The 13,497-nt window shown below is 43.3% G+C and overlaps 1 protein-coding gene across 1 annotated transcript in view; it reads left to right on the forward strand.

Moving 5' to 3' along the window:
* Positions 1–13,497, forward strand: part of LOC136626559 (heparan-alpha-glucosaminide N-acetyltransferase-like) — a 315,606-nt gene that overhangs the window by 260,282 nt on the left and 41,827 nt on the right. The window contains exon 14 of the mRNA XM_066601610.1: positions 4,973–5,050. Coding sequence (XP_066457707.1) covers positions 4,973–5,050 — 78 coding nt within the window. The remainder of the gene's footprint in view (positions 1–4,972; positions 5,051–13,497) is intronic.

Below are 13,497 nucleotides of genomic sequence, written 5' to 3' on the forward strand. Positions count from 1 at the left end.
GTCCAAATTTTTGACCTTGCAACTAAAGTTGGAGGATAATTGGAGAGCAATTATTCCTTCTCTAACAAGCGTAGATTGGTCCACTGTTATGGAATCACATCTAGTGATGTCTCCTGCAGTGGATAATAAACTCATTCAACTGTATATTTTGCATCAATGTTATATTACTCCTATTAGGTTGCACCACAATGGTGGATGCACTACTTCTCAATATATATAATCACAAACAGACTTTATACACTTGGTGTGGGGATGTGGAGATTCAAGACTTTTGAGTTGAAGTGACAAATTTACTTAGCCAGGAGATTGGACTTCTTTTTCTAAAAACCCATAAAGTTGTTTACTGGGCCTATTAGGTGCTGAACAATGGTAACACCATGTCCAAACGCTATTACATGAGACACTCTTTATGGCACGTATGGCAGTAGCAATGGGGTGGATAAACAGGAGACCTTCAACTGTAGATCAGTGATGTAATATGGTTAGTACCACTGGCATAACTATAGGGGATGCAGGAAATGTGGTTGCACCCGGGTCCAGGAGCCTTAGGGGGCCCATAAGGCCTCTCTTCTCCATATAGGGAGCCCAGTACTATGAAAAAAGCATTATAGTTGGAGGCGCTGTTACAGATTTTGGATTGGGGCCCAGGAGCTTCAAGTTACGCTTTGGTTAGTACTATCATCCCCATGAGAAAATTGTTTTTAAAATTAGGAAATGTCCCAAAAAATTCCATGAGGTTTGGGATGTATGCTGCAATTCCTCAAATACAGTCCTTACACAAACTACTTTTCAAAACCTATTACATCATCAAATGCCACCCAGCATTTATGATAGGTAATACAGAAAGCATAATTCTTGATATTTTATATATTTATATTTTGGTCTCTCTCTGCTTGATATATTTCCAAGACTCCAACCTTCTCCTTTCCCTTGTTTTTGTCTCATTTGGAGAATAACAATATGCATATTTGATCTTCCTGTAATAGGAGAATGTAACGAAGCACGGTATATATTGTACATGTATAACTATCTATTTAGCCCATGAAAGACCAAGTGCCGTAGATTTATAGCGCTTGGTCCTGGGCTTTAATCCCGGCCAATAGTAAATATATATGTCATGGGATTAAAGTTCCTGTTCCTGTTGTCTTGCAAGAGCAGGTTGGGTCCTTGGCTGTCAGATGCAGCCGAGGACCCGAAAGAGAAACAAAAGCGGTTTTTAACTGCTTCTACCTCCTCCTTTACAGGCTACATAATACTCAGTGAGCGCTATGCAGAGAATGCAGGATGTGGCCTGCTGTTTCCTCTGTGGGACTCGGCAATCACATAGCAGACCCCTGACCAGCTCTGACAGTGACTACTGTGACACCAGGGATATGTTTTCACTGTAACTTGGGCTCCTATGGATGTTACAGTAGAAAAGTGTGAAATGAAAAAAAATATAGTGTGAATGACCCCCAGATGTCGTATATGATATCAGTGGGGACAGAGATGTTAAAAAATAAAAGTTGCAAAAATAAAAACATATATTAAAAAAATGACCCGCCGCCACCGCTAACTGAAACTATCACAGTATGCGCCCTGTAATCCACGATTATACAAATTATATATCAGAATGTCCAAAACAAACTTGAACCCATTCCTGTACTTCATTTTTATGTAAATGTAATAATTTTAAAAATAAAGAACTATAAATAAAAAATATATATATTTTTTACTTTTTGTACACATTACCGCTAATACAATAAAAAAATGGAAAAAACAAATCAGTGAAAAAAGGTATTGGCGACTGTCACACATGCGTTTACAAAAGGCCGTATTCAAAATCGTGGCATTTTACCGCAATTTCAAGCAGCATTTTTGAACTCATGTCACGGTGTTTTTTAAGGCACCTCATCATTGTGATGGGTGATAAGGTGCGTTAAAAAGCGCTAAAGCACGTGAAAATAGAGTAGATAGCGCTCAAAAATTGAGCGAAGGTCTGCAAAACCCCATTAAAAATCAATAGGAGCATTGTGCCGTGATTAGCATGACATTTAAAACACCGCACTAATCGTGGTAAAAAGTGGGCTGTGCGAGAGAAGGCATAAAAGATGGCCTTGGCATGTCAGAAAAAATATAGGGACATAAAACCACCCAATGGGTATAATTGTATAAAAAGTGTCTGGTTCTTTGGGACTGAAACACTCTTAAAAGTGGTTAACTGGCCTGAAACAGGAAAAGAAACCATTATCTCAGTTGTGTAGCAAGGTGAGGTGGTACCCCGCGCAGAAATTTTTTTGTCAACCCCCCCTCCCCCACCTTAGTTTTGAAATTAAGATATTTACAGTTCCAAGTGTAATTTCCTGGTGGAATATGTTGGCGCTATACAAATAAAGATTATTATTTACATAACATTGTGGGCATAAACACTTAAAACCTTTGTCTCCTAACTTTGTTCTCTGCAAATTTTGAAATCACATCATCAGCATCAATTGCTTTCGCTACTTTGTTTTCAATTGACAAGATGTCTAAGCCAGAGAGCCGAGCCTGACTCATCGTAGACCTAAGAGAGCTCTGGATTCATTTTAGTTTTGAAAAACTCCTCTCACGATGCTACCGAAACACATAATATTAGTAAGAATCTTAAAGGGGTTGTCCCGCGCCGAAACGTTTTTTTTTTGCATAGGCCCCCCCGTTCAGCACAGGACAAACCCAAGGGATGTGATGAAATAAAAAAAAAAAAAGTTACTTACCCGAATCCCCTGTCTGCAGCTTCTTCGTTCTTTTCCTCCAAGATGGCCGCCGGGATCTTCACCCACGATGCACCGCGGGTCTTCTCCCATGGTGCACCGTGGGCTCTGTGGGGTCCATTGCCGATTCCAGCCTCCTGATTGGCTGGAATCGGCACACGTGACGGGGCGGAGCTACACGATGACGCATAGAAGGGGGCGGAGCCAGAATGCCGCTCGTGCCCGGACCGACCAGAAGGGAGAAGACCCTTCTGCGCAAGCGTGTCTAATCGGGCGATTAGACGCTGAAATTAGACGGAGCCATGGAGACGAGGACGCCAGCAACGGAGTGGGTAAGTGAATAACTTCTGTATGGCTCATATTTAATGCACGATGTATATTAAAAAGTGCATTAATATGGCCATACAGAAGTGTATAACCCCACTTGCTTTCACAGGACAACCCCTTTAAGGCTAAAGTGATAGTCACAGCTTACCTCTTCCCCTCCCTTCACAGGTCACAGCGCTGCTGGAATAGTCTCCCGAAGAAATTATTAGATCAGCTTCTGTTTACTGTGTGAAAGGCATAAGTTCTGCAGTAAAGCATCTCTCTAAATGCTGTGAACTGCAGTAAAGACAAGATGGCCGCCCCGTAGTCGTGTACAGACAATAGAATAAAAAGAAAATCTATAACAATAAAATAAAAAGAGATAAATGGAATGTTTCACTATCCGGTTTTCCTTAGTGAAAAGAATACAAATGATACATTCCCTTTAAGGCTTCTCTGAACCATCAATATTTTGGGTGATTTTCCCCCCTAAAAATGGATTTAAAAAATGTCAAAATTTTTTTAACTAACATAAGCGTTTTTCACAGGTGTTTTTTGGGTGGTGCTTATTTGTTTACTTATGTTTAGCATGCATTTTTTCTGCCATTATTCATGGAGACGTCTAAGCAGAAACATCTCCAAAAAAAAGATAAAAAATAGACACTGACCCAAAAAAACCAAGTGAAAAATGCGCTGTTTGTGTCATGTTTACCGTTTTCCTGCTGACTTGCAGCTAAGCTCTTGATCCTCTGCTGCAGCTGTGACCGCCACGGCTGGGATTCCCATCATCCCTGCAGTGATGCGAAGCTGTTTTCACATGAAAACTCACCATGGCGGGGAACGCAATATTGGGCCGTGATTTACGTATCACGCTTGCCCTTCTGAAGGAGCTCTTACCTGGGTATATCCGGTATATCATTATGTATGTACAGCTGCTTTATATAGTGATATACCAGGTTATACCAGCATGCTCCATCAAACTACCAACGACCACTTTTCTTCATGTATGTGTGTGAGTGCTTCTCATGTTCCGCCCCTGCTGATGTCATCGCTCCACCCCCTGGTGACGCCATCGAAGGTCCTACAACCTATATAAAAAACAGAGTCTGACCGACAGAAGAACAACACAGTTAGGGCTCTTGGAAAGGGAGGACAAAAATAACAAAATGAGAATACAACTAAGCCGTTATTATCTCAAAAGACACAACTTAGCAGTCCTGACAGAAGACAACAACTTACTTTCTAATTTGGCGCACATACTGGGTTCCCAGGTTAGTTGTCAATGTCATGCACTGCCCCAGAATGTGACACATCTGTTATCTTTTCTACCTAAGGGTGTATTCACATAGACGATTTTCACGCGTGAGTTCAGTCCCATTGTGATATATTCCCTTTAATGCAAATGCATTTTTTCTATTTTTACTATCGAAAAAGCATGCAGTTTTCATGCAAGTGAAAAACGTGTGAAAACTGCAAGGACCAATATATTTTTTGCGCAAATGCATCAAAATTGCAGGCAAAAATTGTGTTTCTGATATCAGAGTTTCTCAGACCAATATTGCACTCGGCCGCATGAATGCCCCCTAACTCACTGATCAGAGCACAAGATTGTCCTGAACGGTTGGTGTTGGAAGTATGGCGTATGTCTGAAAAACTGGCTTTGTGAGTCATCCTCCTGCGCCATCACTGAGGCTCCTGGATGCCAACCAGACATTATAGTACCCCCAAGAGACACAAGTTAGTCACCCCTAACATTACAAAGTTTTTTCCTATGTAAAATAAGTTGAAAAATCCCAGAATGTGCTCTTAAGTTGCCAGTGAGGGAGGAAGAAGTGATCTTCTCCTTGGGTTTAAATAGTAATCAATGTAGTTGGCAGACTGAGATATTATCTTGCAATTCTAATGATATATTTTACTCCTTGCATTCAATTTTGTAGGCTGGGAAGATCATTCTTATTTACCGCAAGTCCCCGCTTAAAATATTGTGCAGATTTTTCATCTGGAGCATCTTGCTGGTAAGTTCCTGTAACAAATAAACTTTATGTTCTCTTTAAAATGACACCGAGCCGATAAGTTATATAGAGAGTATCTGTGAAGGTGGCCGTACAAGAACTGCTAATGACACGACGGAAAACACTTATGTGTATGCTTCATAACACCAGCACACTGCTCGTATGGGGGGCCTATGGACCTATAGGGGGATTTACACCACAAACCTTTTGTCAGGGCAAGCGCGCACTCTCAATAGACAGTAAGTTAGTTTACTTATACCAGATTGGCCCATCGCTACGCGAACATAAAATGTTTGAAACAATGGTTGTAAATGTTTTAAGAACTGTTGAGCTGAGGATTCGGCTTGAACTGTTCGCCATCCACGACTTGGTCTTCCACGTTGTGGGACATGGCAACAGTCAAACTGGTAAGTACTTGATATGAACATCGCTCAGCAACTCTTGACTCTCCCTGGCGGCGCTGTTGGCTGATGCACAACCGCGCCGCTGGACTTGACATAGGAACTTTGGCCTTGGCTGACTGAGCACTCAATGTATCAAGCTCACATTTTATGATTTTACAGCGGTGGTGAGGATGTCACAAATCTAATGACACCAAAATCATCCACCAAAGGTCACGCAAAGGGGGCAAAGGGTGGTGCAAGAAAAAGCCTGTAGGCTTTTATATTAGATGTAGTTTTCTATTCTGTAGGCCTTGTGTTACACAACCCTATCTACGACAGTAGTAACTACGCCCTGCACCTTATGATGGGGTTCATTCTCCACCCCGTATACAGTTGACTTTAGCCTGTCAGCAATATAACGTTAAGGCTGCCTTCACATGGGCAAGAAAATTGCGTGAGATTTGTGCGTTGTGAGATCAAGAAATCTCGCACAAATATAAACCCCATTCTTATGAATGGGTTCATACACATGAGCGATATTTTCCTGCATGGTACCGCGATGCTATGCTAAGCAGGAAACAAACCTTTGCATTTTCCTGTGCGATCTCGCTATCTCGCTATCAATGGGGCTGGCGGCAGCAGTGCACCAGGTGCACGTGATGCAAGGTCTCCCATTGAAAACAATAGGAGAAACTCTGCGGTCCTCCATCATGGCTGACAGCCACAGCGGAGGATCCCTACATCCCCGAAATTACATAAAAACGATTTGCATTGGCGGAGAATTCACATGGTAGGGAGCGTGATATGGGGCCGTGACTCACAGCCCCATATTGCACTCACTCATGTGAAGTTAGCCTAAGGCGACTTGAATGAACAGGCTTGTAGTTGCGTAGCTCAGGCCATAAGAAGGGAGGGGCAAATTCTTAAATATTTCCTCAAAAAAATATCCAAGAAAACGGCCATATACTTACCAATGTATTGATACAAGAGGGCCGGTAGAAGCACCACAACCCTCAGCATGCAGACAGCCAAACGGCTAAACGGGTGGGGGGCATTGCACAGGTGAAGGTACTGATGGACAACCGTTCACCGGCCTTATACTAAGGCGGAGTTTGGGAGAAACTTTCATTTTATTAGTAGCAGCACACACAGAACTAGTCAAAATACTAATATCCACTTGTCCGTCCATCTGTGAGTTACATGCTCAGGTTTGTAGGGGATGCATAACTCACTCACTCGGGAAGATCTCTGAATGAAGGACCTTTGATGACATCACCGTCATGTGATCAGGGGCAGAGCATGTAACTCACTCACTCCAGATGATCAGGGGCAGAGCAAGACTGAGTGAGTTACATGCTCTGCCCCTGATGTCATCAAAGGTCCAGCTAGGTGTTTGTTAGTATTTCATAGCAACTGAGGCCACAGGGGTTTGTAGGGGATGAAATACTAATAAATACCTACAGCAGCCTTGTGTTTACAGGACCTGACATGATGTCACCATCATGTGATCAGTCCCACCTGTGTGGGAGCAGTCTTGGGTCACATGACCAGGAGTTGGTCAGTGTGTGCAGGACTCTGATGTGCTGCTTTTGATCCCTGTTGTCTGAAGAATGTATGTAGCAGAGCTGAATGCGATGTATATATAGCAGAGCTGTGTGCGTGTGACATGCATGTATCAGTACTGTGTGGCACATTGCGCCAGCAGAAACACTGGTACTATATAATTTCCTAATAATTACTAGTCCTCAATATTCATGAGCTGCAGGCTAGCCACACGCACTCCGCCCTCCAACCAATGATTGACATCTGTCTATGCACAGTAATGGGCAGACAGCTGTCAATCATTGGCTGGAGGGCGGGGTGGGTGAAGCTAGCGGGCAGCTCATGAATATCCAGTTACTCTAAGTAATCCTCTCTGCATGTGCTGCTACTGATGAATGTAAATTTCCCCCAAACTCATGCACAGATCCTCAGCAAACATCTCAGTGTGATTACAACCCTTCTGTCCCTCCTGATTGCTGCTGATTAGGACATGTGACTGCTGCAGCCAATCACTGGCTCTAGAAGGTCACTGCTGTGGTTAGTGATTGGCTGCAGCAGTCACAGCAGAGTCCTGCACACACTGATCAACCCCTTTTAACCACCCACTCACTCTGAATTCACTGAATCTTTTTAGCAAATGTTTTGTGCGGAACTTATTTTTAGCCTATTGCCTGTTAGACTTACACATGTAAGGCTTTTTTTTACACCTAATTGTGTTTTGGTTTTTTGCATGGTCTTTTTCACACTTTTATGTTACTCATTGGGTTTCATAAAGAGGCCTTAGGCCTCCTGCACACGGGCGGATTTGCATTGCGAAATCTTAGCAGGATTCTGCAGAAAATCCAGCCCACAGCAAGCTATGACAATACGCGCTTTCCTTCCAACGATCAGAAATCGATTGCGATTTTTCCACTCGCAGCTTGCTGCGATTTTTTGCGAACTATGCAGGGCCGGCATCCATTGAAGTCAATGGAAGCCATCCATCCTACGGCCATTCTGCAATCATCATTGCAGAATGGTCGTGGCAGCCGCGCCATCGCCATAGCGACAGTGCAGTGTCCTCTGCACTGCTTATGCGGGTCGGCCGGCACTTCAGCAGCAGAGGAGAAGATGCTGGACAGGTAAGCAGGGCTCACTGGCCGGGCACCGGGTCGAACTTTACTGTGGGAATCCCGCATGCAGGGTCTGACCCGCTCGTGTGCAGGCGGCCTAAGTATCATTGAGAGCTTGTGCTATTATCAGCATTGTATTTATGTGTATATATATATTCCATAGGTTTGTTGATTCTCTTCAGCTTAATTAACTAGGTAATGTGAGAAGAGTGTTGTGCTGCATACATGGGGTAAGCTCTATGTTCCAAGCATGGAGAACAGTTATTGGCATGCTTGAAAGAAAACCCAGGTGATTGAGAGCAACCATAGTAATATAATATGTATTTATCACACTTGTCTGCTTCCCAAAACTAATATCACGGGACCTCTACTTTCAATTTCCTGTGTAGATACTTTTTCTGCGCTAGTTATTGCATGATTCAATTCTATAGTGTTTTGTTTTTAATTATTTCTTACCTAAAGAGTGCACTGTACACAGTGGAACGCAAGACAGAATAATTGGGGTCACTGGAAGAGCACATCTCTCCATATGTGGAATGGGCTGGAGTTCTGCTACTTTGCTGAGTTCATTGTGATTTCACATGTTGATTTTGATAGAAAATTCTCAAGGGAATCAGTTTTAGACTAAATAGGTCACTAAAAAAATCTTGGGAAATGACTAATTTAGGATTAATGACTGTTTAGGTATTTAACATGTCAATTTCTTTATTCACACCACATGGTCTCCAAAGTGGCTACCTTACCTTGGGTGATGGGCTAGTGCGCTCTTAGTTCATAGTTTAAGGAGAAAGATTCTGAATTCAGAAAGTACATCAGAGATTCCAAATGAGAATTTCTAAAATAGTTTTTTGATTTCTTTTCACCGCAGTGTAATGATTTACATGAGATGTACTTTTCTACTTCCAAATGTTCCAAATCTGGCATCACAATTAATATACATTATCAAACTGGGTGTCAATGTAGATCCATATATATGAAGGCCATTGTAATATGTAGACTTGCATATGACACCAAACATTGGTACCTACCAGCTGGGTGTGTAGTTCTAATGAATGTAGAGGAAGCAGTCACACCTGGGCCCTGATGCACCATCCCATAGGGTGACTCCGGACACAGGGCATATGTTGAGGAGCTGGGAGGGTAGAGTGGACACTTGACACGGTGGCACTTACTAGACTCCCGGACACAGGGCGTACGTTGAGGAGCTGGGAGGGTAGAGTGGACACTTGTCACGGTGGCACTTACCATGCTCCCTCCCAGAAGTACACACTTAGCCTCAGCCAGAGCAGCGCTGGGCCTCTTCCAGACACCCCTAGGAGAGGGATGGCCAATAAACATGAGAACAGGATACAAGGTTGTCATGAGTGACGCCACTATTCCATTACCCACCGGAATGACCCTCACTGTGTAACGTATCTCAGGTCCCTAGTAGAGATGAGCGAACACGTTCGGCCCCGCCCCTTTTTCGCCCGAACACCGAACTTTGCGAACACTTCAGTGTTCGGGCGAAAAAGTTCGGGGGCCGCCGTGGCAGCGCGGGGGGGGGTGCGGCGGGGAGTGGGGAGGAGAGGGAGAGAGAGAGGGCTCCCCCCTGTTCCCCGCTACTGCCGCCCACGCCGCCGCGCATCTCCCCGCCCCCCGGCGGCACCCGGACCTTTACGCGCGAACACTGCAGTGTTCGGCAAAGCCGGTGTCCGGGTGCGGATGTGTCCGTAACGGACATGTTCGCTCATCTCTAGTCCCTAGGTATGTAGAAATAGGAAAATCCCGCAGCACACCTAACACATGCACTTCAGTGCAGAGGTTCCAGTCTGTATATGCCAAGCCACCTGTGGGGTCATGAACCCAACCCCAAATAAATGCAATGGTATCCAAGGAGGCGGCAGCATCAACGGTGTAAAGATAGTAAAAAAAGGGTTTTATTGCTCCATAAAATGGCGACATTTCAACTTAATCTAAGTCTTAGATTAAGTTGAAACGTCGCCATTTTATGGAGCAATAAAACCCTTTTTTTACTATCTTTACACCGTTGATGCTGCCGCCTCCTTGGATACCAGGTCCCTAGGTATGGTCAGGGCCTGGCAAAACTTTACTTGCCATGAACTTAGTACAAGGCACAAGGATACAAGACAGCCATGCAGACAAAATAGTAGACTTAAGATGTGGGAGGAAAACACAGGATGACACTGGTCCCGCAGGCCACGTTATCTGACAGGCACTGCTCCTGGATGAGGGAAATCTCTGGCTCTCACTCCTCCGCAGTTACTGGCATATAGATCCTCAGGAGCCGCTCCTCCTCTTCCATTCTTCATCACATGAGTGTTGAAGGTACCCCCATGTGGCTGGCACTCTTACTCAGGAACCCAAAAGAACAGACTCTCTCTCCAACTCACTACCACACCCAAAACACTCATATTTATAGACAACATAGATCACGTGACAAGACAAATATTGATACATTTGCAGGCATCTCCCAGGCTAATGCAAACATTAACCTCTCATTTGCTGCAGTTGTGCAATGCACATAACAAAATGACTAGACAATAGGGATGAGCGAACGTGTCCGTTACGGACACATCCGCACCCGGACACCGGCTTTGCCGAACACTGCAGTGTTCGCGCGTAAGTGTCCGGGTGCCGCCGGGGGGCGGGGAGATGCGCGGCGGCGCGGGCGGCAGTAGCGGGGAACAGGGGGAGCCCTCTCTCTCTCCCTCTCCCCCCCACTCCCCGCCGCACCCCCCCGCGCTGCCACGGCGGCCCCCGAACTTTTTCGCCCGAACACTGAAGTGTTCGCAAAGTTCGGTGTTCGGGCGAAAAAGGGGCGGAGCCGAACGTGTTCGCTCATCTCTACTAGACAACTTCGCACAGCGCACCAACATAAGACATAACATGCATGACATTTATAAAGGGGACAGAAATATACGTTCTGGGCCACTACACTGGCACTCCGTAAGGCACTGGTATTATAAATGACACCTCCAATATTTTATCTATTTGCCATTAGTGTGTATTTCATGAGGTATCTGTTTGTGTTTTTTTCGCTATTGTTAACATCCAACATTACCAGAAATTAAATATTTGTTTGTTTATTGCCGTATTGTAACTTTCCCTTTTTTATTTTGCTTTATCCTTATGCTGTTTTGTAGAAGAGACTTTTGGTAGTTTGTAATTGCTCCTAAAATCCAGGAAATAGAATTGATAAACTGTGCGGACCTAATTCCTGTGAAGTGACGTACAGAAATTCACCACTAAATCTTTATCTACACATCAGAGAATGTTGCTTAATGGGAAAGACACATAAATCTCATTTCAGTTTAAGCTTTGACAATCTGCAGTCATGACTGGCTTGGAAAAGAAAGAACGCATCATCCCAGGAATGGGTTAATACCAAGGAGCATAAATAAAGTATTCAAACACCATTCACAAGTACTGATGGAAATCACTGATCTCCACTTACATGCCTTTCTGTAAATGCTTTTAAGTAAAGTGTCTTTTGCTCCATTTCACTCACTTTCTAATTGGTGAAGGGAACTGATATTTCTTGCATGCTTCTCTGTATTGCAGTTATTTCAGTAGGTTTTGGCCCGTGTGGCCCATATTCAGGGACCGGTACGTTCCGCACTTCCTCAGGAGAGTCTTACATAAATTCATGTCCATCTTTTCATCTGTAGTTGTTGTTTTCTGGGATTGTTGGTGTTTTCTCTCCTGGTTATCCAGTGTGTTACTTCTATTTTTATGCTATTTTTTATTATTGATGTCTCAGGAAAATGTCTAGATCTCAAATCTATCCCTATAGGAAATAGTTGTTGAAGTCCACATGCTGTCTCGTTTAGTTGTACCTGTTACTCAAGTAGTGTTATAGTCGCTGGTATTCTTTTTTTTCCAGTTTTTTTTGTACTCTCCAGTCAGTATTGTTTCACTGGGGAGGGAGGGATCTTCCTTCATGTCATGATCGCAAGTGTGTAAAATGCTAAATAAAACTAGTATCTTGGCGCTGCTCTCCAATCAGGATTACAAGACAGTAGGATGAAATATCCAACTTCTCTTTTATTACATAAATCACAAACAAGCAGATACACGTTTCAAAGTGACCACCTTCATCAGTCAGCTGGGTGAAACATAATTCTTGGGCCTTGGGATGTGGACCCAACTTCTCAAGGTGTTTCAAGGCCCAGCTATCTTCATTCCTGCTATCACCAGCACTTTTAGGTCTACATCCCCAGCCCCAAGAGTTATGTTTCACCCAGCTGACTGATGAAGGGGTTCACTCTGAAATGTGTATCTGATTGTTTTGATTTCATGTAATAAAAAAAGAAGTTGGATATTTCATCCCACTGTCTTGGGATCTTCATTGGAGAGCAGCACCAAGATTCCAGTTTTTTAAGCCTTTCACACATTTAACTTGGCCACCGTTGGGTCATCTGGTTGCCAGCACCTCCATCATTCACTTGCATATATATATTTTTTGTAAATCCTTCTTGAGGCTTCTAAGTCCTTGATATTCATCTGGGACTCAGACTCTTGACATAATTGGGTTTGCTCCACCCCCTCTTTATTTGCTCCTTTCATGATCACAAATTTGACACAAGTTAATTCCTGTTCTAGTTCTAGTCACATGAGGGAGGGATATGGTAATGCGGTAAAATACGTAGTCCTTCTGGATCATGGGAAGTCACATAGTGGGATATTAGATGCAGCATTTTTATGTAATTATATAGATATTTGCCAATATTACAATGCTAATATCCTTTGACAATTTATGAATCTCTTTATAGTTTTTGTACCACATATTTCACTGTTTATCTGAAGGGAAAAAAATAACTCAAATATGAACACTTGGACTCAATGGAGGATATTTATAAAGAATAGTGTTTCATACTAAGTCCTAAAACCGAGAAATCAGTGATAAAGCATTTGATATTGTAACACTTAAGACAGGCGTCCAGGACCTTCTTTTATCAAATTTGTCATCACCACGTCCACAGGCAAAATGTTCTATAGTCTCACTGCTCTTACAGTAAAGAACCCCCTTCTATGTCGGTGTAGAAACCTTCTTTCCTCTAGACGTAGAAGGCGCCCTCTTGGTACCATATGTAAGTGAAGACATTCTCTGTACTGTGGTAAAGTATAGCTATGTACTATATAAATGTGAGAAATAAAGAAAATACCGGTTGTGTTGAGGTTCTTTTCTCTAGACATAGAGGGCGCCTCCTTATTACAGTCACAGTCCTGGGTATGAACAGATAAGGGGAGAGATCTCTCTTTGTCGCTTGATATATTAAATCTATAAAAATATAAGAATTCATAAATGGGTGAGTGCTGCCTCTGATTGGCTGAGCGCAGGGACCAATCAGAGGCAGCTCTCAGCTGTCATTTAATAGCTGAGAGCTGCCTCTGATTAGTCACAGTGCTC

This window comes from Eleutherodactylus coqui, chromosome 4 (genome assembly GCF_035609145.1).
Source record: "Eleutherodactylus coqui strain aEleCoq1 chromosome 4, aEleCoq1.hap1, whole genome shotgun sequence".
NCBI classification, from domain to species: domain Eukaryota; kingdom Metazoa; phylum Chordata; class Amphibia; order Anura; family Eleutherodactylidae; genus Eleutherodactylus; species Eleutherodactylus coqui.